Source organism: Accipiter gentilis, chromosome 14 (genome assembly GCF_929443795.1).
Source record: "Accipiter gentilis chromosome 14, bAccGen1.1, whole genome shotgun sequence".
NCBI lineage: Eukaryota > Metazoa > Chordata > Aves > Accipitriformes > Accipitridae > Astur > Astur gentilis.
The window spans coordinates 17,108,160-17,133,432 of NC_064893.1; the positions used below are offsets into that span (position 1 = coordinate 17,108,160).

General features: G+C 37.7%; 2 protein-coding genes across 13 annotated transcripts in view; one reads left to right on the forward strand and one right to left on the reverse strand.

Moving 5' to 3' along the window:
• RBM39 (RNA binding motif protein 39) overlaps positions 1-25,273 on the forward strand; it is a 278,284-nt gene that overhangs the window by 96,101 nt on the left and 156,910 nt on the right. The gene's annotated exons all lie outside the window — the stretch shown is intronic.
• The window catches only part of PHF20 (PHD finger protein 20), a 74,400-nt gene that overhangs the window by 4,767 nt on the left and 44,360 nt on the right, over positions 1-25,273 (reverse strand). For 9 of the 12 annotated variants that reach the window (XM_049816218.1, XM_049816219.1, XM_049816216.1 and 6 more), the window contains 7 exons: positions 21,106-21,285; positions 17,647-17,745; positions 15,613-15,774; positions 13,202-13,371; positions 7,984-8,083; positions 4,576-4,771; positions 1,338-1,737 (listed from right to left, as the gene is read on the reverse strand). In XM_049816218.1, the coding sequence (XP_049672175.1) occupies positions 1,338-1,737; positions 4,576-4,771; positions 7,984-8,083; positions 13,202-13,371; positions 15,613-15,774; positions 17,647-17,745; positions 21,106-21,285 (1,307 nt within the window). The remainder of the gene's footprint in view (positions 1-1,337; positions 1,738-4,575; positions 4,772-7,983; positions 8,084-13,201; positions 13,372-15,612; positions 15,775-17,646; positions 17,746-21,105; positions 21,286-25,273) is intronic. The other 3 variants (XM_049816226.1, XM_049816223.1, XM_049816222.1) reach the window with 1 other exon arrangement.

The window sequence follows — 25,273 nt, forward strand, 5'->3', positions numbered from 1 at the left end:
AATCTTCAGCTAGCAGAGGATAGAGACACACAGAGAAGAGATTGTACACAAATATGAAGGCAGTTTGGGCAAGCGTATCTAAATGTAGACATACTTTTATAGGTATTTTGCTAAGACCTATTCTTTGCACTTCACAAGCACATTATTTTCAAAAGATAACATATTTACACATAGCTAGCTCCCTGCCAACCTCCAGCTGAAAGATACTGCACTTAATCTGTGCATCCTAGGGAACACTAAAGCCATTTTAAATGTGACAGTAATCAACTAAAGAGCAAATGATTTTGCAGTGAGAAGGGATTTTTCCTGAAGCAATCTAATCTCAATTCCACTAAAACCTGCATAGAAGCATCTAGAAAAAAAACCATTACCACCACTTACGAAATGTGACTACACCATCAGTGTTGATTCTACTCCCCTACTTTTTTTCATCATCTTGCTAAAATATGACAGGATTTAGAAAAAGGCTCCTAAAAGACTTAAGAACTGAAATACGTGTCTTTCTGGGAAACATAAAGCAACCTCAATTGATTTGATAGAGAAGTTAAAAAGAACATAAATTACAGCTTACATATGCATGAAACACAAGCTAAACAACCTTTTAATCTAAAATAGGGAGGTCAGTAATTCCCAGAGTCCTTCTTGCATTTGTCAGACTGTATTTCATATGACTTGGCACTAATCGAAGCAAAATTTTTGCCTTGGGGTGTAGAAATAAATGCCTCTGATAGACCTGATAGGGCTGAAAATGACAACCAAGAGTTGAAAAGATAACACTGGGGTGCTCCAGTAGGAAGAAGATACAGGACTATTCAATGATGATCATTCTTAAAGACCAGTTTAGGCTACTACTCCCCCCCGCCCCAGGAAATGCTGCCTGAAGAACTTGGAATTAATTTAGTTGACATATTTATTACAAGAAACACGGGAACAAGATGGAAATAACGAAAAGCTGGAATGTCAGTGTATTTGGTAGTATCATACATGCTTGCCTTGTTCTCTCTCTATCCCATTGCTAGTGTTTATTTTTACATTTAAACACACACAAAAGAAAGAAGCAATGACCTGCTAGTAGACCATAATACATGTTCCACTGACTGTGCAGGTGATTTAAGGTTCAGAAGTCCTCTTCAACCTAGATTATTTTTGTAAGTTATTACTTGAAATGGAAGAGTTGATTATGTCTATCATTTTAATGTATAGTGGCAACTATAGATTTAACAGGATAGGAAAAAACTAAACACAAATAAACAAACTACTATTAAAAAGGACTGAGTTTTGCACTTTGCCAGGTAAACACATCCTCTATGCAGATGGGGTTATTTTAATACAAATACCTTAGAGTAATTGTGTTTGGATTCATTTTCCACCTTGCATATTTCTCGGTCCAGATTCCAGCCAAATCTCTCTGACAGAGCATCGTCCCCATTTTCCCTTATTCTATTTACTCCATCATCCATGGCTGAACCTCTTGTTTCCACAACCAATCTCTGCTCTATCGCAGGGTAGTAGGCCCGAGGCTTCTGGTAACAGTGTTCACTCGTAATATAAGATTCCTCCACAGAAGGAATGGCTGAGGGTTTCTCAACTGTCCCATTCCAAGTTCTATAACTTGCCGTATCCTCTTTGCAACAGTTTTCCTCAATGTGAATGATATGTTTTGTATGAATTTTTTCATCCACCGTAATGTGCTTCCATGGATGGCACCAAAGCTTTAGGTCAGGATGTTCTTTATTTCTGTTCAAACATAAAAGTAGTAAAACATCCAAATTTAAATGCCAAAATGACTGAGCAAACTATCCTAATCACATCAAGAAATTAAATAAGAATATTTGAATTACTACATGCTTTAGTCATTGTAATCAGTAAAAAAAATACCCAAGTATTCTGAAATAATACAATTTCACTGACCTCAATTGAGTATCTTCCTACAATGTTCTGTTATGTTCACTATTTTCATTTCTATAACATGGTATATAAGCCAAGTGTTGGCATTAAGAAAAAAAAATTGTAGAATAAGTTTCGAATTGATACATGCAGCTTTTTACCAATGTTGCCCTTGAAGGAGCATTTTGCTTCAGTATTTGCAATTTATTAACAGCATAAACTCATTTTCACTGGGGTATTTTTAGTAAGGTAAGTCAAGTACACTGAAGCTAAACTAAGATTTTAACAATTTTAAACACCAGTAAAACAAAAACACCCCCTCAAATCACTCAGTATCAAACTTTACCCTGTAGTTCCCCAAAATAAGCATCAAAATTAAATCCATTGATCTTTTATAACTCTCTAATAACAACAACAACAACTGGGGAGTTGGGGGCTGGGGTCTTGGTGTACAACTTCCTTATTATTTCCTGTAAGACTTTAACTTTCCTTTAAATCTCAAGACGCTAAGCAAACTCTACTGCCTGGTATACCAACATGCCAGTCCCCCCCCACCTGCTCCTTATAAAAAAAATCATATTTTAATTGTTTTCAAATTGACTAATGTGGTTTTTATTCCAGCAGCAGGGACAACTATAGGTATCAGATTCTTACATGGATATAACAAACAAAAAGTTTATAGTGAGCATTGTAACCGATACTGTTCTTCCACATCTGTCAGGCATTAAAACAGCAGTAAAAAGGAGAGCAAAGCAGAATCACTCTGCTTAACTTCAAAGGGTAGGCAGCTTATCTGCTACAGGCTACAAGAATGCAGCAGAAGCTAATCCTGACCCTAAAGCATCTGCATTCAGCCATATGGAAAGAAAGGGGTCTGCCCCAAAATCCCACTCTGTGCTTCCCTGCAAACAAAGGCAGATGGACTTACTCCATTAGGCTGACCCAGCTTTTCTCCAAACCACTCAACAAAACATGACCATTTTACTTCGAAAGTAACTGCTTTCTGATCTGTTCTATAGTACCTAAGGTTTCTTCAGTGTCTATCAGAGGGAACTATAACTGCCAAGGACTTGCTCAGACCACTTTACACAAGCACTCTACCTCCAGTGACTGCATGTCTATGATATCCTTCATGAGCAATCCTGAAGGCACGCCTAGAAATGTAAAAGCCAGGTGTCCACTTACCAAAGCTTTCTATTCCAGCTCCACTGATATGCTACACCTAAAGGCACTATTTTGCTCGTCAAAAAGCAAGGGATAACTTCACAGAAGACAGAAAATTGAAAGATGATGCAGCAGCTATGTAAGGATGAAAAATTGAATGCTTAATACTTGAGCAACCTTTTAACTATTGCCTTCTGAAGGCTGGCTCTCCCTGCCATTGCACAGCAGCTGTCAATGTCACCTCTGATCCTTTGCCACCTTCTTGAAATACTGAGCAAAACTCTCCTAATAATTTCAGGCAGCTGTGAAATCATCTCCTCTCCCCTAGATGGTAGATCTGCATCAACAATATAATCATTCTTCTAATTCAGCAATTTTTAAAATCCTTTCTGATTCATCTGATGATAAAAAATCAGGGGCTATAGCTTTTAACAATATTATCCTATCAGGACCACACCTCATCTTTAATTAAACCAGGTCATTACACCAAGTTCAGGATGGGAGAGAAAAAGAACAAAGTCTGTAACAAGCATCATATACTTGCCCAGTGCTCCATACCGTAGTACTGTGCAAATCTCAGTTTACTCTACAATTGGAAAGTCACAATCTGAACTCTTGCTATTTAAGAAAAGGCCTAAGGAGTGACAATATTTATGTTCCACCCTCTCCAAAGAGGAAGGAGATTACTTACAGATCTGACTAAAGGACACCATAATAGAAATGCAAAACCTTATGCTAAAATTGCTAACTCTTTTGCTTTAAGCATTATTAAGCATATTTAAGAATTTCAAGTACTGCCACTAGCCCTACTGCATCACCATAGATAAAAGGGAAAAAATTATAAAGAACACTGGACATACTAAAAGCTTTGCTTTCCAAATAGCTGCTGCTGTGAAATTTAATAACTAATAAATTTGGAATTCAATCAATTTACAACTGCTGGATTTGAGTTAGAAAAAAATTTTCAGACATCAGAACCCAAGGATGACTTTAAAGAGGAAAAGATGTAGAAAACTTGATTTCTACAGTTATTACTGAATATGTTATTTTTTCATATATATCTGTAATAATCTTTGCACAGAAATGAATTGCAACAGGTTGCTGAAGGTGCAACTACTTCTCCTACTACAACAAAGCAACACAATTTGCCGAACAAAAACATCTGATTTCTGCTGGAAAAGCTATGATTTAGAATTATTAAAATGGAGAACGCAAGCATTGTAAGAATGCTGCCATAGGTTATACACCTATCCTCTTCTTGTTACTTAAATCTATTTAGGTGCTTTAGGAGAAGCTGGTTTTTCTCCCTCTTTCCTTCATAACTTCCCAACTCTTCTATACACATAGTCAATTAACAATCCTCAACACACTTAAATAGTTTTTAAGCAGCCAAGATCACATTAGCAATTCCAACTATGTTGTTATAGAAGCACAAAAGTAAGTCTGAATTTTTGGTTATTTTTCTACTATTTGAAATCTAATTCACATTGAGACCATGCCGACCGATACTTAAATACTGCTTACTGTAATATGCTCATCTTCAGCTGCAGTCCATGCAGTACTTCTATCACTCTCTGTACATCGCCAAGAAGTTGGTGAGTGGCTACTATCTTCTTGGCATTCTGGTGGGAATAATTTTCTTCCAAAAATGCTAAACCATGCATGTGACCATTACTTAACCACTCCTTCTCATACCAGTACTTTAAGCTGGACCTCTGACCTAAAGCAACAGTAATGAACGTGTTAAAATGAAGCATTAACTATGGTATGTTAACATTGCTGGTAGTAATTCTGATTATCTCAAAGTCTTGCAACAGCTTATTTGTTCTTATCAATAGTACCAATAAAGATCCTATAATAGCAGACAAAACCCTGAAGACATAAGAACTTGTAAAGCAGGAAGACAGACAATAACCTCAGAAACCTCTGCCCAAATGTAAAAGAATTCAGACCTCAAATTCTGAAGGACATTCACAAAAGGTAATTGCAGCTGATGCACACAGAAAAGTGTATTTTTAGCAGGGTATCACACTGCCTAGTAACCACGGTTATAACTAAAGCTACAGTTCAAATACAGCTCTCTGCAGACAGAAAAATGCAGCAAAAGAAAGTGAACTTCCCTTCTCCAGCGGTCTTGTTTTTAAGCATCATACATGTATTAATACAGTCATTCAACAGTAAATTTTAAAGGAGTCAGTGATGAGGTTCTGATGGAAAACTTGGCTAGGTCAGGCTATTAATACTGCTAATTCTAGCTTAAAAGGCTGGAATATTAACAACAGCCAAAATGAAATTATGTTAAATGTGATAAATGCATCAGTAAAAGTAACTTAAGCAGTCAAACAAAATGGTATTAGCAGGAAAGAGTGGAACTTGAGATCCTTGCTAAACTGCAAAAACAAACACAAAAAAATCCAAGCCAAAAAATCCAACAAAAGCCCACACACTCCCTGCAAAATGTATTGTTACAACAGATGTTCTCAGAAGACAGCTCAGCAGCCTGAGAAACACCACTTCATTCACTGGCCTATATACAGCCCAGTCAGCAAACCTACAAAATCAGAGATAATACTGGAGCACAGACTTAGAACAACATTCACAAAATGTCTCCAATATAAGCAGGGTAATATTGACTAGAAGTTTTAGCAGTTAAAGAGAAGCTAAAAAAAAAAGTTACTTGGCAGCGGAGAAAGAATAAGGGATTGCACTACACATGTATTTGGTATCATTGCAACCCATGCTATTAACTTTGGCTCAATGAAGCAACACAACTCTTTGGAAGCCATACTGAGAAATAAGCAGAACAGGTGTTTATATGCTTTTGGATAGTAGTTATGGAATGCCAACAAAATGGTTTTTATGTCATGCCTTGTATGAACGTCTGTGCACATTAAGGACACTTTCAAACTTAAATTCGATACTAACTCTGTCTCAGTAAAGGAATAAAAGCAAATGAAACAGCTTGTAAGCATGCTCAGCCACTAGGCTGTATAGGGTAATACTCAAATGTTTTGAGGCAAGACCTCCAAAAAAATCTCAAAACAGAAGCCAACACAGACAAGAACAAATTTTCAAGGCTGTAACAGCTCAACTTTTCAGGCAGATACATTGTAACAAGCAAGAGATCTTCTAGGTATGGCCAGAACCACTTTGGAGACACTCCTGACATACCTGTATTATTCCCACACATTTATTTTTGTGTTAGAGAAACTACCATTTGTGACAGAAAATGAACTTCAGTCCGCAAGAATAAAATCATGAATTTTAGAACTCCATGGTCATCTGAACAACACTGAGATTATCCAACTGAAGCCCATCCACAGCATTGTTTACTTAGTGGTGTACTCAGAGCCAAAAGTACTCTCTTTCTAGCTGTGTTAGCTTAAGGGAAGACACAAGACGATATCCAACAATGCATGCTTTCTATGGCTTGAATTAATTTGTCACATCAAACATTTTGATAATGTTTAAGCACGGGTAAATGTTACCAAATCTCTTAAAAATCCCACTTGACTCAAGAAGAACTGTCTAAAATGACAGCTGGTACAGTTTTTAGGCATAATTACACTAAACTTGCTTTTATTTCCAATAATATGAATGGTGCTGTTACAAGTACCAGCACTAAACTGGGGAAAGCTCCTAAATAAAAGTTTGCTGAATGGCTATGCCCAGTTTTAAAAGCAACTTCTGTGCCGATTCACAAAGCCTATTTAGCTCATTTCAAGCCAACAGCAGATTCACTGAAATCGAGAAGCCACTTTTGCACTTAAAAGTCAGATATGTTTTCCTTTTCCAAGACACAAGTAAAACTAAGTCCAAATAAAAAAGTTTCAGGATCTTCAAAGCAAGAGCTGATTCAAGCAATTAAACTAATTAAGCAAATGAAGTGTTAGTTGTAATCAGTTTTTACCAAAAAGCATTTTGATAAGTTTCTTACTAAATAGACATAGTTCAAATTGATGACACAACTTCAGTCTGTATTTAAACCTAACTAATGTGCACAACTAACTCAAATTGACACAAATCAAAAGCAAAATATCTTGAAAACAGAGGGTTAAAATCCTGGATGCAAGATACTGTAAAAAACTTAAAAAAATGTTAAAACTATTTTACTACTTGGATAATTGAATGTAAGCATGGTGTGTCTTCCTTGCTATGAGTAAACACAACATTAGCATATGAACTACACAAATCAATGAGTTAAGCTAAGAAAGAGTTGGTAGTTTTAAACAGCCAAAAAAAGCAGAGATCACAATCCAAATATGTATATAAACCAAAACAGTCTTGTGATTAGGCAGAGATCTCATTTTCTCATAATTTATGAACGTAGACTCAAGCCCAAACCTCAAAAGTTTCCACATTCAGCAAGGCTTTATAATTCATAGAGTTAGGAAGTCAGAAAAGATCCACACAAGTGTAATTTTACCTGCTGCATAAGATGGACTAAGGCATTTTAAAATACATAGGAGTAGAGAAAGTATTGGTAGATCAACTCCGACTGCATTACCCAGCATAAATACAAATATAAATTATCTTGGGTAACACACTCAGACAGATAAGAATCATGGCTGTTGAGAACCAGTGAGCCTCTTGCTGACTTATTTTAAAGAACACGTAAGCCTGGTCTTGTTGGAGGAGAGCTGCACTCGCATCCTGTAAGATGTGCCCATGGGGAGTCTTTGCTTAAGTTTCCTGAGTGCTTCTTAAATTCATTTTCCAAAGCCAGAGAGCACAATCCTTATTACTAGCAAACATGCAGCAGATGGTCATCACAGTCAAAACATTAATTTCCATTCCTGTCCAGCTGTAATTCTACAATACTGACTCATGTACATTCACATAAATGAAACTTTCTGTATCAATAACTGAACTCAATTACCCATAACAACAGACACATATATAAGAAGGCTCTGTAACCTTAGATTTCTGTACCTGGAGGATCTTGGCAAACATAGCAGGTGTATTTCTCAGGTACATTATCTTCCAGTAAGCCCATACAGACTCCATGCTGCCAGCACAGACACTCTTCACACTGTTTAAAGTCAAGAAGTGCACCATCAACAGAAATGAAGCCTACAGGAGCTCAATATGATTACCTCAATTGAGAGACACATCATCTACATATTTTTAAGACAAAAAATGTATTAATACCTACCCCCCTCTTCCAACTACAAGCAAATACATTAAAGAAACAGACTGCAATAAAGTCTGAACCCTTTCCACACATTTTTCACATGGATTTCTGGAGAATGACAACAATTATAAAGTGGAAGCTGAGATCCTGAAAGGTGCAAAAATGTTCCCTTTGGCGATGAAAATGCTTCATAAGATGCATGCACACATAATCAGGACAGAAAACAGTACGCAATCAAGCTTTCTTTAGCAAAATATATCAAGTTTTCAGAATTAAAAGGTTTCCCCCTCAAAGGGTAAATCACATTCAGTTATAAAATCCAAGGGATATTTATGTCACACAGGACTCACCAATATTATGCTTTACTGATACTTCTATCTCTAGCATTTTATCTATTTCAAAGGTAGCTCTACTAATATAAAACTCAAGTGCAGATGCAGTTGTACTAGCTTTAAAAACTTGTGACATCCTTAAAAGTGTGAGCAATCACATTGGCAAAGACTGAATATAATTTGGTCCTACTTTTTCAGCACAGTTCTGCTATTTAAAATACAACCACTGGACTTAAATTCATACAGTTTTAGAGCAGGAAAAACTATATCCACATGTTCTGTTTCAGTCACTTCCAACCCACCCCCACCCCCCACTTTAACAAGCAAACAAAACTTCAACTGTAGCCTGAAGACCCCTGAAACATGAGACCAAACCCCACTTCAGAATATTAGGTTAATTTTGATTTGAAACTGTGGTGTCAGTTCAGAATTATTATTTTCACAAGCAGTGAGACAACAATCATAACCTTTATTTCTCAGAGCACAAGTCAAAAGCTTAATGCAGAGATCTTGTCAATATTGGCAAAGGTTTTCAAAATCAGCTAAACCAAACACAAACAGAACCCCAAGCAATCTCAGATGCTGCTCTTCACTGACCTACAAAGATGCCAACTTGATAAACATCTCATCTGTGTTGAGCACCACTTATACCACTTTTATTAACGCTGCTCTTGTCTCCTGCCTTTCCTCAAGCTAGGAAAGACAGAAAGGGACCACCAGTTTTTGCATACATCATCGTATTAAATTAGTGGGGTTTTGCATACATCACTGTATTAAATTAGTTGTCTAGGTGTGGAGGAAATAGAAGCACTGGGAATGGAGAATGTAAAAGTTTAGAGATAAACAGGTTTGACAGATAGGACTAACAATGTTTTGCTGTACAAAATGGCTAACAATCCTAAAGCAATAAGGAGATGTTTTCAAAAAAGGCTGAGAGACCATCCTCCTTTCAAAAGATGATTAGCAGGAGCCAGAAAAATGTGTCCTAAAATGAAGAAAACAGATTAAGAAAAATAGACTGCGTGCTATAAGTAAGGAGGGAGCTCCTGGACCTAGTTACACTTGCATCCTATAAATCATGCCATATGGCACAGAGCTACACACAGTGATTTTCCAGGCAAATTTGCCTAGGACTCTAATGAAGCATCCCAACTTTTTTATTTAAAAATCAGTTGAGTAAAACATCCACCCCATCAGGGCACAGGTCCTTCCTTTTATCTGCATGTTCTACTTCACCACTTGGCTGGCCAGGCTAAAGGCTATTGCTCTGGACACATGCTACGTAGAAGCTACACGCTGTACATGAAGTAGTAGCAAAGCAAGCCAAGTAAGACATTTTGAAAAGGAAAAACACACAGAGCTGTGCAATAATATTTAAATCGAAGTTCAAGTGTGAAAGAAATATCCGAACCCAATGGACATGTATTTAAAGCAGCTTTTCATCTACCAGAACAAAAATATCCCAAGTCCATTTACAAACATCACCTCCAAGGCCACCAAATCCAGCCCCAGAATTCTCTACATCACACACAAATTCACCAATGTTTAGGTATAAAAACCAAAATGAACAGACAATGACATCTTTGTCTGGACTTTTCTGGCCCCAAGCCTTACTCTAAAAAAGGGAGTGTGGTGCCTTCAGAAGCAACACACAGCAATGCTAAGCTACTACTTTACACAGGCTCCATAAATGAAATCTAGTAACCTCCTTGCAAAGTTACAGAAACCAGAATGAAACAGCATTGACCAATGACATATTATTTTTTTATGCTTTTTTCCAGTTTTACCTTCTACTAACTGAGGCAGGTACTCAAATGAAAAACCATATTTCTGTATCCTGGTGTAATGAATGGTATTCTTTATGCGCAAATTGCTTGAGAGAATTAATTTAAGGCAAGTTCAAGATAAAGGAACAGTTTTTTGGCAAAATCTCTAAGCTGAATTTTTTGTGGGTTTTATTATTAGTTTAAAGACCTAAATGGAACAAATTCTTGGTTTAACTGTGTAAGAGTTTCATTAAACCTTAAAGGTCCCTGTTCTTTTTAGGAAAAATAAAGGTGCTGCTTATGTTTAAAATTAACTTTTTTTTCTTCTCATTATTTCTAAGTTTGGCAAATTCCTGGAAATGAGCACCGTTCAGAGAGAAAAAAACCTTGCCATTCTCCCTCTTGCAAGAGGGTACCATACATGTACCCTGGGAGGAAGGAACCTCCAGTCACATGCATGGAGAAAATGCCCTGGCTTCTAATTTTGATACCAAGTCAAGGCAGACCGGCACACAGGGACATGCTCAAGCAAGTACCCCAAGTGTCAGCATATTTCAGTCAGATCTCATCAGTAATAAGCAGGAGCAGAATAAACACTTCAATGGAGACAAGTGCAAAGAATGACAATATTCTTCTAAAAACCCACACACCAAGCAAAACCACATATCTTCAGGAAGAGAGGACAAGTCTGAATGCAAGTTCTTTAGGATAGAGGCTTCCAAATTCATGTTTTCAAGTGTCAAAATAAAGTCTGAGTAGGAAATAGGGAAGAAATCTCTCCTTCTTATAAAGTTATGACAACTACATGGGATCCTCACTCTGTAAAGTCAAAGGGAAGTGTCAATCTCAGCACTACACCTCTGAAAAGCAGAAAATAAGTTTCCCTCATAATTCCACAGTTGTAAAACATAGCATCTTTGCTTTGTATTAATGCTCTGTAGTTAAAGAGCTAATTCAGACATTTTCACATCAACAGCAGAAGACCAGACTGTTCAAAACATTTTCCCAAAAACTACAGGCTGACAGAAAAATGTGGTGAGCACAGCACTTGGTACCTTAAACTATCTGCCTAATCTCCCCCTTCCCCCCCCCCAATCTTATTACCACCTCCTTGCTCTCCAATTCCTATTGCTTCACTCCCCATAACAAATGCATGTACTCACCACACTGTTGATCTCCATCTCTCTTCCAGAGAGAATAACCTGCTCTCCTAGACAACTCTTTTATAACACAGTGAAGTGTTTAAAACTCAAAAAAAACCCCAACTATTTCAACGTAGATAACGGATCTCGGAAGCAGCATGCAAAACGATACGTGAAAGCTATCCATAGACTACATCCTGAGCTAGCTGTCAGTTCTCTGCCATTCTGCATAGACTAGTATTGAGCCTGCTTTTGCCAGAAAATTATACTCCAGACTACATCTTTGTGTCTTTCATTGAGCCATCTCTTCAGAGGACAGCTAGCCCCCTTTATTCCCAACTGTCAGACTCCTCTTCCTCCTATACATGCAGGTGTTACTTATCTAATTTTGACCACAACCCATCATTGCACCCTTTCCTACTAATGCACAAGGCATCTTTCACCCTGCATTGTCTAGATCCCACACTAATACAAAGGTGTGCATCAAAATGAACTTGGCACTAACAGAAGAAGTGTCATACATTCCAGAGCAAATCTCCATAAAATAGTATGGAAGGCCAAAGAAAAATACCCAATTACGTTAGCTGTTAAACTCAACTGTTGAGGACAAAAATCTCATTTAGCTGCATTTGCTGGCTCTATTAAATTTTTTTTAAAATTAGGTTGTTGATGTTCAGAGCAAAAAAAAAAGTTGTTTCTACTGTCCTGCTGCAGAAGCCAAGAGTTCTTCACACAACAATTTGAACAGTGCACACCTTCTCCTTAACAGGCTTCTGCCCCCATTCACGCAATAAAGTCCACCAAAAAAATTATCAGCAGCTGTGAGGTAGGTATAGATCAGCTTCTGTCTTTCCTCCTAGTTCCAAACGGCAAAAAAGAAATGCAGTTCACAGTAGCATGCCAGGATCTATCCCAGTAAGGGGTCCCATAAAGTGGGATTCAAACCTCTCAAAAATTAGCAACAGAATGCCTGGGAAAGTGAATTCAAAAGCTACAGATGGGAGCGAGCTTCATGTATCAGAAAAGTATTTCTGAAATCAGTGTCATGCCATATCCTTTCACAAATAAAACCACCTCCTCAAAAGAATGCAATAATTACCTTAAAATACGCAATGAGTACAGCTGCCAAGCCATACTACTGTCACTTTGAACTGAGGTCCTACAACAAGCAAGAAGTTATCTAGACAGGAGGAGTAGGAGCCTCCTAAAAAAAAAAAAAAAGAAAAAACCAACAAGCTGCAGAATGGACAACTGCAGCTCTGCTTCAAAACAAAAGACTCAGGTAAGGATTTTTTTCTTCATCCTATCTAGAGAATTGTATGTTTAAGTCAAGCTTCTTGCAAGGGCAGAGAAGCAGAAGGGCACCACCATCTCATGGCAATGTTCTGAACATGCTCAGAACTAAAGGGAAGCAAAAAAGCCAGATGATAAGCCCCTGATTTTAAATAGATATTCTCTAAAGATAGGAAATATTGTAATTTTTAGAAAAATGCAAATCCACAAGTGACAAGCCAACCGTTAATGGCTTGTATAGAATTGTCCCTTTGCCTCCACTTTCCTTCAATTAAAAAAACCAAACTGTATCAAAAAGTGGTTTTCTACCTATCATAGCAGCTGCTCACCCTGATAAGTTACCTTGAAAAGTTTTATGATTTCAGAGGACAACAATAGTTTATTTCATGTACAGAATGTACCTGTGCACATTTCTACAATAGCTTTTCCACTGACGCTTCCCATTGTATTCACTGAAATGTGCATCCACCCTCCACATCATACCTGAATCATGAAGTCATTTTCTTCTTTTACTTCACAAACACACCGAACAATCTCAAAATCACTGTCTTCAACTTCTTCATCAGGGTTCGTGGTTACATCAACATCTTGACTGCAGTCATCATCACTCCAAGGCAAGCTATCCATAGATGACTCACTCAGGGTGTCATCCTCTATACAAAAAGTAGTTAGATAAAATCCCAAGTAATTATAAAAAGGTCAAATAACTCTCAAGATTTCATCCCAAGTATGCAGTCATACATTTCTAAAAGCATGAGTTCACCATGTAATTTAAGGAACATCACAATGTTACTACATAATGAAGTTTTATATTCTCGTTAATAGCTCCTTCAAAATATTCCAACTTAACAGCTGTCATTAAAATTGTATTCTCAACATACAGTGCCTCAAACCAAAGGCACAAAGTCTCTTTAGACAAGTAAGTATAATAAACAAAACCAGATTTATAAATTCAAAAAGGATTCATACTAGTTTCTGCAATTTGTACAGAATTGTGACTTGGTACTTTAAGTGTAAAGCTCCCCAAAAGATATAAGAGGGTTCTGTCTTACAAACCATTTGATCTCACAAAGTAATGTCTCCATACAGAAACATTCAGAGTCCAACAGAGAATTTAATCCTGCTTCAGAAGTGATTATTTTCATTTAGTCTCCTGTTAAGGACACATTTATCAATTCAGGGGCAGCGCGCTGCCCAACGTATTCTTTAAGAATGCTCCCATGCTACTTAAAGCATAAAGCATTAATGCATCTCTGTGGATGGAGTAGGACTGCCAATAAAATCTTTACTGAACAACATGCTAAATTGAGATGCTTACCTCAATAATATTAATGCAATGTCTACACCTTCCTTGGGGATAGAATGGGAGGGTCAGAGGGAGAAGAGAAGGATTTTAATTATTTGGGAAATACTCTAGTCAGCTGGAGGAGAGCAGAAGGGAAAAATTATAGTCACTTTTAAGTAGACTGTGGTCTCTCACCTATATTGGGTGGACCTATTTTGATCACTTAGCCCCTAAAACAAGACTGTAGAAATAGAACCACCAGTCTGTAGTATAAACTAGATCTTTTGGAGAAACATCTGTTCTCAAGTTTAGGGGGCTGAGAAGCCAATGCATTAATTTTCATGTTTAGAAGTTTTATTCTACCTCTGAGATAGGACACACTTTCCTGAAGTACTCTGTAAGCAACAGGTTAAGCACCCTGCACTTTCATTCTACACAAGAATTTTACTATTACTTACACCAGGTCTTCTTTATCTAGGCACTGCTTCTATTGTTAGTACAAATTCTGCAGATGCAAAAAGCAGCGAAGCAATTGTGAAAAGGATGAAATAAAAGTATTTGCAATACTTTTCACATCTTTCAATGTCTATGAGCTGACCAACAGAAGTCTGAGCAATGGATGGCCATGTTACTAAATTGCAAGTGCATTCTATGGTCAATATGCTCCGAAACCATAATTGCTCTGACTTTCAGAACATGTTTTAAGACATTATCACCATCTTCGCCTCAGTAGTTTTTAATGTTTCCTCTTTTTCCTATACAATGGAATTAGCTGAAATTAATTTTTTCATTTTGCCTAATACCAAACAAGAAAACAGTTGTGTCAAAAAAAATAAATCAAATTACCATCAACAGTGTATCTGTACAATAAGGAATTTAAGGTTCCCATACATATCAAGCTGTCATACATTTCCCATTTCCTTCAAATTTGTGAGCTTTAAGAATAACAGAAAAAACAAAATGTTTGTCTTCCTTTTTTATTGTACCAGCTTGTGACAGTAAACAGGAAGATGGACCAAGATATTAAAAATTATGAAAGCTGGAACACAGCAGCCACATTTTTATGAGCTCTGTTTATGAAGTGCTATGAAAACACTAATCAATAGCTACTGAAGAGCTCATCATCATGAAGCTCAGAAAGTCATTCTAACCATGTATCATACTGTATCTATACAACTACACATAACCACATTCAGTGGTCTCAAACACGGCACACACACTGTATAAACTTGCATATCATCTATTATTAGCTCTGAATGAGTTATTACTTCGTAGAAATCTTTGGAAATATGAAAATTTTAATTATGGAAGTGTGAACATAGTTATTACAGAGTTAATAAGGTGCTGCAAAAAAGTGCAGTTCTGAAATAAGGGCAACAGTCTTCAAGCTTCTGTCAAGGTAAAGCAAAGCAAAAAGCAGCAACATCAAGCTCTGGCAAATGAACTCGGTTCAACTTCTTCAAGCAGGGGAAAGGAAACACACACAGTCCTAGGTAACAATAGCCAAGTTTACATCATGAGTACCAGCTTTCGTGTCTATTAGGGCAGCTCACACATTTACTGGTATTGAAAGACAGAATCAACAAACCAATGAGGAGAGTCATCTTACCATTTGTTTTTGATTTTCCTCTGTGCTGCCCAGAATCAGAGCACTGCATCAGTGTGCTTGGGTGTGCAGATGATTTATTTGAAGAAATAGATTTTGTGACAACTGATTTTTCAGAAGACAGCTCCTGTGAAATATCTGTGTTTTCTTCACTGCCAGAGTATTCTGTAAAATTGGAAGAAGTATCATTATTAGAAATCTGTGGTCAAGAAAAGTTGACAGAAGAAAAACCAGCACCATGCATGCCCATAGCAAGCATGTATAATCCCCTAAGACAATTTTCACTTCAATATGCTAGGCCTCTGGGACTTCACTATGCTGCTGAAAGATGTGTAAGGATAGAAAATTGTCTGAACCAGAAAAATCTTATGCTGCTCAGTCATCCTTCACTGCTGACATGCGAAAGGCTGAAAAGACTGGTTACTTACACCTAACTATTCTTCAGGGTAAGTCTACAAATATTTTGCATTACAGGCACTTCTAAACACAAGCACTGTTAGCTGGAGACCTCTCCCTCACACCCTGCTATTATTCACATGGGCTACGCACACTCCCTAATCTCACAGACTAAGTGGACAGAAAGCATCTGTTCTCTTATTTTTCTAGTGTAGGTACAGGATGCATGGGTGGAAGAGAAAGGCCCCAATTAGGAATACGTGGAGAAAACACCAAGAACAGTTCCTCTGTGAAATACCCATTTGTCATGTCCTGGACTGTATAAATCGAGGTTGTCAGCAGTTAAGCAGTACCCTCCCATCAGTTATCTGCAGAAAACCTTCAAGGTTCCTGGACTGAAGAACCACAAGGGCAACATCAAAAAAAGGCAAGCAACATTTTAAAACCCAAGGGTAGACGGATAAGCAGTTTGCGGGTACTAGTTGTGCAAACTATTGCATAAGTTTACAAATTATACTTTGCATATTATCATTATATTTGAGGGCACCATACAATCAGAAACTCACTAAAATTATTTGTTTCAGTACAATTCTAAGCCAGCCTGCCTGCGGTTCTTTCTTCCTGTCTACTCTCTCATGACAGCTTGCCCTATTTCGTCATGGCAGCAAACAAAAAGGTATTCTCTTTTCCTGTCTCAGAAACTCCTTCATAAGGAGCTCTAGTTTAACAAATTATGCATACCAGATTGAAATGTGCTGCATTAATGATCCTAGACATCCATCAATGGCAGAGAAAGTTGCCACACTTGATCTGTAAACACCTCACTAGACAAATCTTTCAGAATCAACTGCCATTTCAGAAGTGAAGAATCCAATCACTAATAACACCTGGGCCTACATTTGAAGTTCAAAGTGTAAAATGGCCCGAGGAAAGCATTCCCAAGCCTCTGTAGATGAAATCAAGAGAGAAGACATCTTCCTACTGTAACCCTATTAATGTAGGTGGAACAGCAGTTATGAGACACAACAGGGGGACACAGCATGAGTATAGTCTCTAAATCAGGCTTTCACTTCATCTCTCCAGGAGAAGAGAGATTTGTCCTTTACAAAAAAAAATTAGGATGCAACAGGTTTAATACAGCTCACTGTCACAGCCTCTGAAACCCCACCCCATACTAAGTGAAGATGTAAGAAACAACAAGGTTAACGGCAGAAAAAGAGGACCCATCAACATTCCTGAACTCCATCATTCATACAAGGTCCCCAAAACTAACTCATATAACTGAGAACATCTGGTACACAGGGTACTTGGTAACAAATCAAGAGGATCTGCACCCACTTTAACTGGTAAAACTTGCATACAAGTACACTTGCTAATGAAAAGCCAAACTGACGTACCCATTTTGGAGCTTGATTTATTCTGTGCCATTACAAGCACTACTATAAGCCATCATCCAGCATTAATAATGCACCTCAACCAGGAAATAAATTATCTTGCCAATCACAATTTAATATTAACCACTTAATAAAATCAGAACCACCAGATAACTGAAGAAACCAGTCTTAAGAGTGTGGAACTGGGTAACAGGCAAAACAAAATAATGAAACCAGTTTCCTCTACGGAAGGAAAAAAGAACTTTACCAGGCTTAGATCTCTTTTTCTTTTTTTTCTTTTTCTTTGACTTGGACTTTCCATAGTCTTTGGATTTTCTTTCTTTGTTCTTCTCATGTTCTTTAACAGCTGAAATTAGACAATATTCCAACTTAATTTTTAAGATATATACACACTTATTCTACTTATTAATTTTTTTTAAAGACCTCCAGAGTTTCTTTGGACCATCAGGGACAGTTCACTAAAAAAAAACCCCAACAAACCAACAAAAAAACTTATTTGTAAGAATTCCCAGCTCGCATAATTGGAATGGTCTGGTTTAGGTCCTAATTTGATTGTCCCATAACAATAATTACAATAGCATATGGGAGAAATCAACTGTATGCCAATGCCCATTTACCACTTACGTGCTTCAGAGGTTATTAAAAAAGATGATACTGGGAGATTTTTTATATCCATTTTCTAAATTATTATGGCTGATCATATCAGTAGCATTGTGACGGAAGTCTGACAAGAACAAAACCGCAACTCCCCAAACTCTAGTACAGTTTCAGTCAAATATTTTGTTTTCATGGAAAACGGAGTAACAAGTGGTTCGATTGGCTTTAACTATTATTCTCTCACCATCTGTTCTCAATTCTATTTTTATGGGAATAAAAAAACCACCATAATTTTTGAATGATTGGGTGATGTCCTTCAATCAAGTCCATCCTCAAAGCATGCTTCCAGAGCACTTGCCATAAAGTATAATCCTGCTGCAAGGTAATATGCACAAACCTTTGTTTTCCATATCCTAACATTGGTTTACAACTCCTGTCTTTCAGATTTAGGTGTCTACAGCAGAATTTCTAGATATTGACACAGTTCCTTAAGTAAATTATCTTGACTTGGTCGAGACTATAGGTGCAATCATAAAATCTATTATGGAAAGACGCCTTGCATCTCAAAAGGGCTTTGCCCTCAGAGTGCTTAGCTGGTTAAGCCACTCACCATCCCATTTAGAAGCCTATTTCAATTTCTGATTACTGATATCAGAATAAGCACCTAGACACTCTAGACTGTAAGAAATCTTCTCCTGCACAAAACATTTAAGAACCCTAGCTGGTCTCATTTAAGAACCCTAGCAAACCAGTGTATTATGTTAACCTCTTTCGTACATGCTAATAGTAAACTCCCCAATTCACAACCTAACGCTACACATTTATGGTACAAACAGCTCACTGAGAAACTTGAAGTCTCAGTCACATTCTGCCACCTGTGATAAGCATGCAGGAGACATGCTTATTAGCTCCTCCTCATAAGTCTTCAGCTCTGTTATCTCCCCATCCTCTTAGACCTTGAACAGCTCCTGCTACTTTGCCATTCATGTTCCTCTTTTGGCATGTCATTAGTAATGGCTGCTAAAATTGTGCATTGCCAGCAGCCACATTAACTGCTGACACCAATGGCAGCCTGCCACACCAATTACATGTCTTTTAAAGGCAGTATGACTAGCAGCACTAAAGAAACTTCATCCCCTCTCCACTACCATTTGTTGAGGGGGGGGTAAAAAGAAAAAAAAGAAAAAAAGGAAAAAAGAGGTTCATATTTAAGTCCTAGCACAGAGCTTCCAACTTCCTTCTTACTGTCCTTTGCCCTCATCTCCTAGTCCTCCAGTGGTCAAGATCCTCTGGGTACCATATTTCCTTCTCCCTGCTCACAGGGATGCAAGTAAGTTCTGCCATTTTATTCTTCCAGAAGGGCAAAGAGAGAATAACTGAGGTCAACAACGGCAGGAAAATTTTGCATCTTTTATTTTGAAAATTGAAATTTGCATGGTCATATCATCTGATTTGTTTTAAGATATCCAAGTGCACAGAGTATGCTTCTTCAGTCAATACCAACATATCCGTAACAAATATGACAAAAAATTGTCACTTTGTTCCATGCTTTTTCCCCTTCAGCTTGGCAGTTATGTCTTTTAAAAATCTGAAAAAATACAAGTATTTGCAAATTTTTGTATACAGCTATCTTCTTGACTGCATAACGCAGTTAATGCCGGTTTTCCTAATAAAACAAAAAATCTGCAAAGAATGAGTATTATAAAAGGAACCTTCCAAACTCCCAGTACTGAAGAATTTTTTTGTCTCAAGTTGTTTCTTATAAGCACTCTGAAGTCCAATCAATTCTGACTGAAAAAAGACCAGATAAGGATGCTACCTAGGTTAGGAGCTCTCTCATAGATTCATGTGATCAAAAAGAAAGGTAAACTGCCCTATATAATCCTAAAAATTCATCACAAAACTACATCTTTAAAAAGGAGTTTTTGGCAAAAACATAGAGACTTAAGCCATCTCCATTTCCTTGAATAGCAGAGAGACTAAGGAGGAACAGGGTGAGTACTCAGTCACATCTTCTACCACCACCATGAAAGTTCATTCTCATCTCTATATGCCATACTCTCAAGTAAGAAATGTCCCACTGAGTGAGCCCAACGAAGAGACACTAATGGATCTCATTCAGACCTTCCTACAAGGGAAGGCAGCAAAGGATACCCAAGAATAAACACACATGAGAAGTACTGACTACTATGACCAACAGAACAATAAAGTATCAGGCAAGTAAGGTAATCTTCTCAAGACTATCTCCAGAACAAAGATCACCTGTTACAGACAGAATAGTCTAAGCACACAATTTTTTGTTTTCCTGATCACTGACTCAAATTCTCATCACTTACGTGAAGGCAAGTAGTGATGTAGTAAATCTGGAAGTATGCTGCAAACTATATATATACACACACACATATGAAAATAAATTTAAATATATGTATTATTCATATATATGTGTGTATACACACACCTCACCCCCTGTATGGCTGTTACGCACCTATACCAAAGTAGATTCAAGTACAAACAAGGTTTACACTATACCACTGATCAAAGTCATGAAGTAAAGTTGTTCAGAGTCCTTTAGTAGCAAGGAGTGTTGACTACCAGAAGTAGTCAAATGCTATTAAAAAAACACAACTACAAAAGAAAAAACTAGGTCATTCTGCCTCCCCTTTTCCTTTTTTTATGTTTAGATCTCTAAACAAGTTCAGGATTACTTAAAATATTTAATGCTTTTGACAACCAAAAGTTTAACAGAATTAAGACACATGCATCAAACAAGCACACAAAAAAACCCCACAAGAATCTTTTCATGCCGTTAAATACTTTAGTACTTTTTACATCTTAAAATATTACACACTGACCGGGAAGAATAAACACCGATGTGTATAGCTAGAAAACTTATAAAATTCCTTATATTGATTCTTCATTTGAAACTATTGCAAAGAAACAGCGAAAAAACACCACTTACATTTTATACTGTACATTGATAAAAAATTAAACTCTCCAAAAGAAGGTATATAGAATACTTTCTACCAATATTATCAGTTCCTCTCAATGCTTAAAACTTTTCCAAGACTTTTCACGTTTAACTTCTTCATGTTAAACTAAAAAGGCGTACCATTTTCAACTCTTTCTTTTTCTTGAGGCTTCCGCAGTGATCTCGCTATGTGTTTCTTGGTTTGTTCTCTAACAGTATGTCGGTGACTATTTAATGCACTTACAGGAGTTGAAGTTCTTCTCTTTTCTATTTTTTCATCTCTATATGGGGTACTCCTCAGGGCTATGTGTAGAGGAGCATCTACAAAGAGAATAAAGATGAAGTCCAAGCTTTAAATACTTTCAAAATGTAAGTCTACTTCACCAGCAGCAGTTCTGGTAGTCCATGTGGAGCATTTCTGATCAGACACACTGCTCAACTCCCAGCTTGTCCACAGAAAAGCTTTTAAACAGAAGCCGATTTAAAGGCCAAAACCTGTAATGCTTTTGCTGGTTTGGTTTGGGGTTTTTTTGGTTGTTGTTTTGTTGGGTTCCCCCCCATTCCCCCTCCCCAAACCATGGATGCAAATGCATTCCCCAAGCTCTATTCTTCCAGAAATACTGCAGCTTTGAAGAAAGATGGAAAGAGAAACGGCTCAGTTTGGGAACGATATGGGTCAGGTAATTTTTATTATTAGTTTCTTTAAGAAAAAAGTGGCCCTGTTGAATTAGTTACAGGAACCACAGCCTGTTCTCAAAAGTGTGCTTTGTAATGAGGCATATAGAAGTGGCATAGAGAAGCTCCGCACATCTAAGGAAGGGCAGTTTTTAAACACATACCACTGAAACAACAGTGTTTCAACTGAGAGTGAGATGCAAGAATTCAGGATCACTACCTAAAATTTGTAAAAATCACAAGATACAGACATGGCTTCATCTGATATTCCATTTACTATTTAAGTCAAGACAAATAGTTCTCAGCTTCCTAACTACAGCTAGCAACTCCTACTGAAAGACTCCTGGACATGGAAAAAGAAAGGTGAAGCTGATAAAAGCTAAGGCTACATACATGACAGGTAGGACAGCCACACTAAATGAGACAAGTACACTGCTGTTTTGGAGTATGACATCAAGTATCTTGGTCAATGAAACCCAAGTAGCCAATATGTCAGCTTGCTGACTTTCATCAGGAACATCCAAGTCTATCACCATAAACATCTCAAAAGTTCAGTGGATACAAAAGGCAACTTCCTTCTTGTCTTAAGACTTACACACCAGCTGCATTTTCACTTTAACACCTCTAATTAAATAATTGTGAGCAGTACCTGAAAGTGACTGAAAAAAAGAAGAAAGAGTGCAAGGGAGCATATTAGGAGAAGAAATAGTATCAAGTACTCTGCCCTGACCAACATTTCAAGTTGAAGCTGTAACAAGGCACATTGACACATGTCATTACAGAGCTTTCAGAATCAAGTAGGCCTCTTCAGGCAAAAGAAACTCCAAGATCTAGAAATCTGAAGGCTATCAGGTGACTTTTTCCCCTGGTTCTCTAACTCTGAAGTTGCATTAGAACTTAAAAAAAAAGAGAATAGGAGTCATTCATACCAAACTGTTACCTTCTAGTCACCTTCCATAGTACTTTACAGCAGCTACAACAGAAGAAAGAAATTAGACCAACCTCCAAATTTCCACACAAGACTGTATCATAAGAGTACCTTTTATCCAGTAAGGCAACTCACTGTTGCCTTTCCCTGGGTGCTTATTTACCTCAAGAGCTGCAAGACTGTAGAAAGTAGCATGTTTTGTCCATGAAGAACTACCAAAACCAGAAGATACTCCTTGGTAAGATACTGCAGTATGTGTAAGACCTTCCGTTCTCAACAGAACTAATTTCTCTTGCAGGAGCAAGTACAAAGAGGGTTTGTTTTTAACTACAGGTCTACTTTTGTACAACTTCTTGCTAACAAAATTTGCTCATCTGAGGAATTCTATGACCAGTCGGTTGAACAAGACATCATCCATTCAGACAGACAAAACATTTTCCCATGGTACACGGCAGCTGAAAAATAAGATTAAGGTACTTCATAACCTGTTTGGGAACAGTGCCCTAAAACTTTCTGAAATGTAAACTCTCTGTAGCAGTACAGGGTGAGAAGTCACATAAACAAGCCCTTCTTGAGCTTTTCTGATTGTCCACCACCTTGCATTAATTCTCAAAAATATTTATGGGAACACCATTCACAGGGAACTCCAAAATTATACCAAAATCTATGCAAAACAGACAACCTTAACTTAGGCCGCTTAACCTTCCCATCTCCCAACTCCATTTCATGAATTAAAATTTGAAGAACCCCAAGGACACCTTGATCCCACCAGTCTTTCAAAGAGCACAAGGCATCTGGGATTCTTGTGGGCTGAGATCTGTGCACACAGACTCTTGGTGGAACAAAACCATATTTCGAGTCCATTAGTTTTTCTAGCTTTTTGAGACTGAAGTTTAAGGACATCTTTGCCAAGAGTATGTTGTATCTTTTATGACACATAAAGGTTAATACATTTCTGTAAGATTTTTCAGCCACCAGTAACACTGTCGTGGGAGAGTTCAGGGGTACTCTAATGTACACCGGATGTATTTTTCTTCAATAACTGACAAAAAATAATTATCAACAAGCCTGTTAAATTCTGAAACACCTTTTGTTCCACCGACAGAAAAGTTTAGAGTGTCTGTGAGATCTTTGAGCACTCCAAAATATATCTCAGGAATTGAGACTAGATTTGAGAAGAAGATGAGATTAAATAACTGGAAAGTTATCCTAAACTTTTGGGAAAGTAAATGTTAAAACTTGTGCCATGAAAACCCAAACTTGTAAGCCTTCCACATTTAGTGTCCTGTTTCCTCTCAATACAGCAAGTATAATTCAGACAGGCCAATTTATAAAATTGCCCACAAAAGAACAAAGAGCAATTACTTACCGTAACAACCACAACCAAGAACTTGTATTTAGGCATATGCCTTTAAAACTTGTACATTCCCCAAGTTCAGACCTTCTGTGTTGGCACCGCCTACAGTGTGCCATGTGCTTTCATCCTCCTGACACCCTGAGCCAACCTTCACTCTCCAGAAGGTTTCCTACTCCTCTGCCTCCTCCCAGTCACAGCAACTCCTAATTCGCTGTTTCAGGAAAGGCCAACACAGAGCACACAATACACCGAGTTTACATGGACAACACCTTCAACTTTTGTTAGTACTATAACAAACTTCTCTTGCAAGTCACTTGTCCATGTAAGCACTCTACTGAGACTACCAGGCAACAAGATGACTGTACTGTGAGTCTGTAGTGAACAGCTGGATCGTGCTCGTAGAGACTCCTATGTATTTCCTAAAACTGTCTATGCAGGTCCCATGGAGACACTTGCACTTGTCTTACAGAGATATCCTGAGATGAGACACAGGTAGCATCTAAGCTACAACTTCCACACATTCCTGATGATGACCGACTCAAACAAAAAATCAAAATAGCTATTAGTACCCTTCAATACCTCTATGATCCAGAATATCATTTATCATCATTAGAACTACACTATTCTCTACAAATAGACCACAAAAGCCCTCCTGACATCCAGAGCAGTGAACAGTTCCACTGTTGTTGAACAGTGACATTGCAATTAACCACCAGCAGATTAGTTTCTAGCTGAGATGACACTAAATACCACTAACAGGAACAGGAGATACGTTTATAAAAAAAATGGAGGCTTGCTGATTAACTGCCCACAGCCCTCTTCCACAGAGTTCTTTCAGCCCTCTCTTCTTTAAGCCTGGGAAAACTATCCTCTTCCATATAAAGAGCTGATCAAGCAGCAGTGAAGGTCTTTGAAACTAACAAATACAGACCTGATATATGAAACCACTTCAGCCATTTAGAAGCCACGAGGACAGAGCCTTAAGAGAACTTACACCTAAGCATGTCAAGACTTGGCAACAGACAAGGCAATAGCTTTCTGTCCAATGGAACACAAAAGATGTCAGACCCCAGTTAAGAAGATAATTCAGCCTTCACAGGGAGCAAAGAGACTAAATTCCCAAGTGTTGTGAATTAGTAAATATTCACCATGCACAGGTGTGAGATCATTTGCTGAGAACATCCACTTGTATTTCCAAGAACTGAAAGACCACATATCATCTTGACTTTCAGCTGTAGTATTTTACACAGCCATCCTCCACAAACTAAATGCAGTGTTCTCAAGATAAGCCAGAAAGACAATCATCAATTCTGCAGAACACAGAGGGTGTTAATGCAGATCTCCACCTA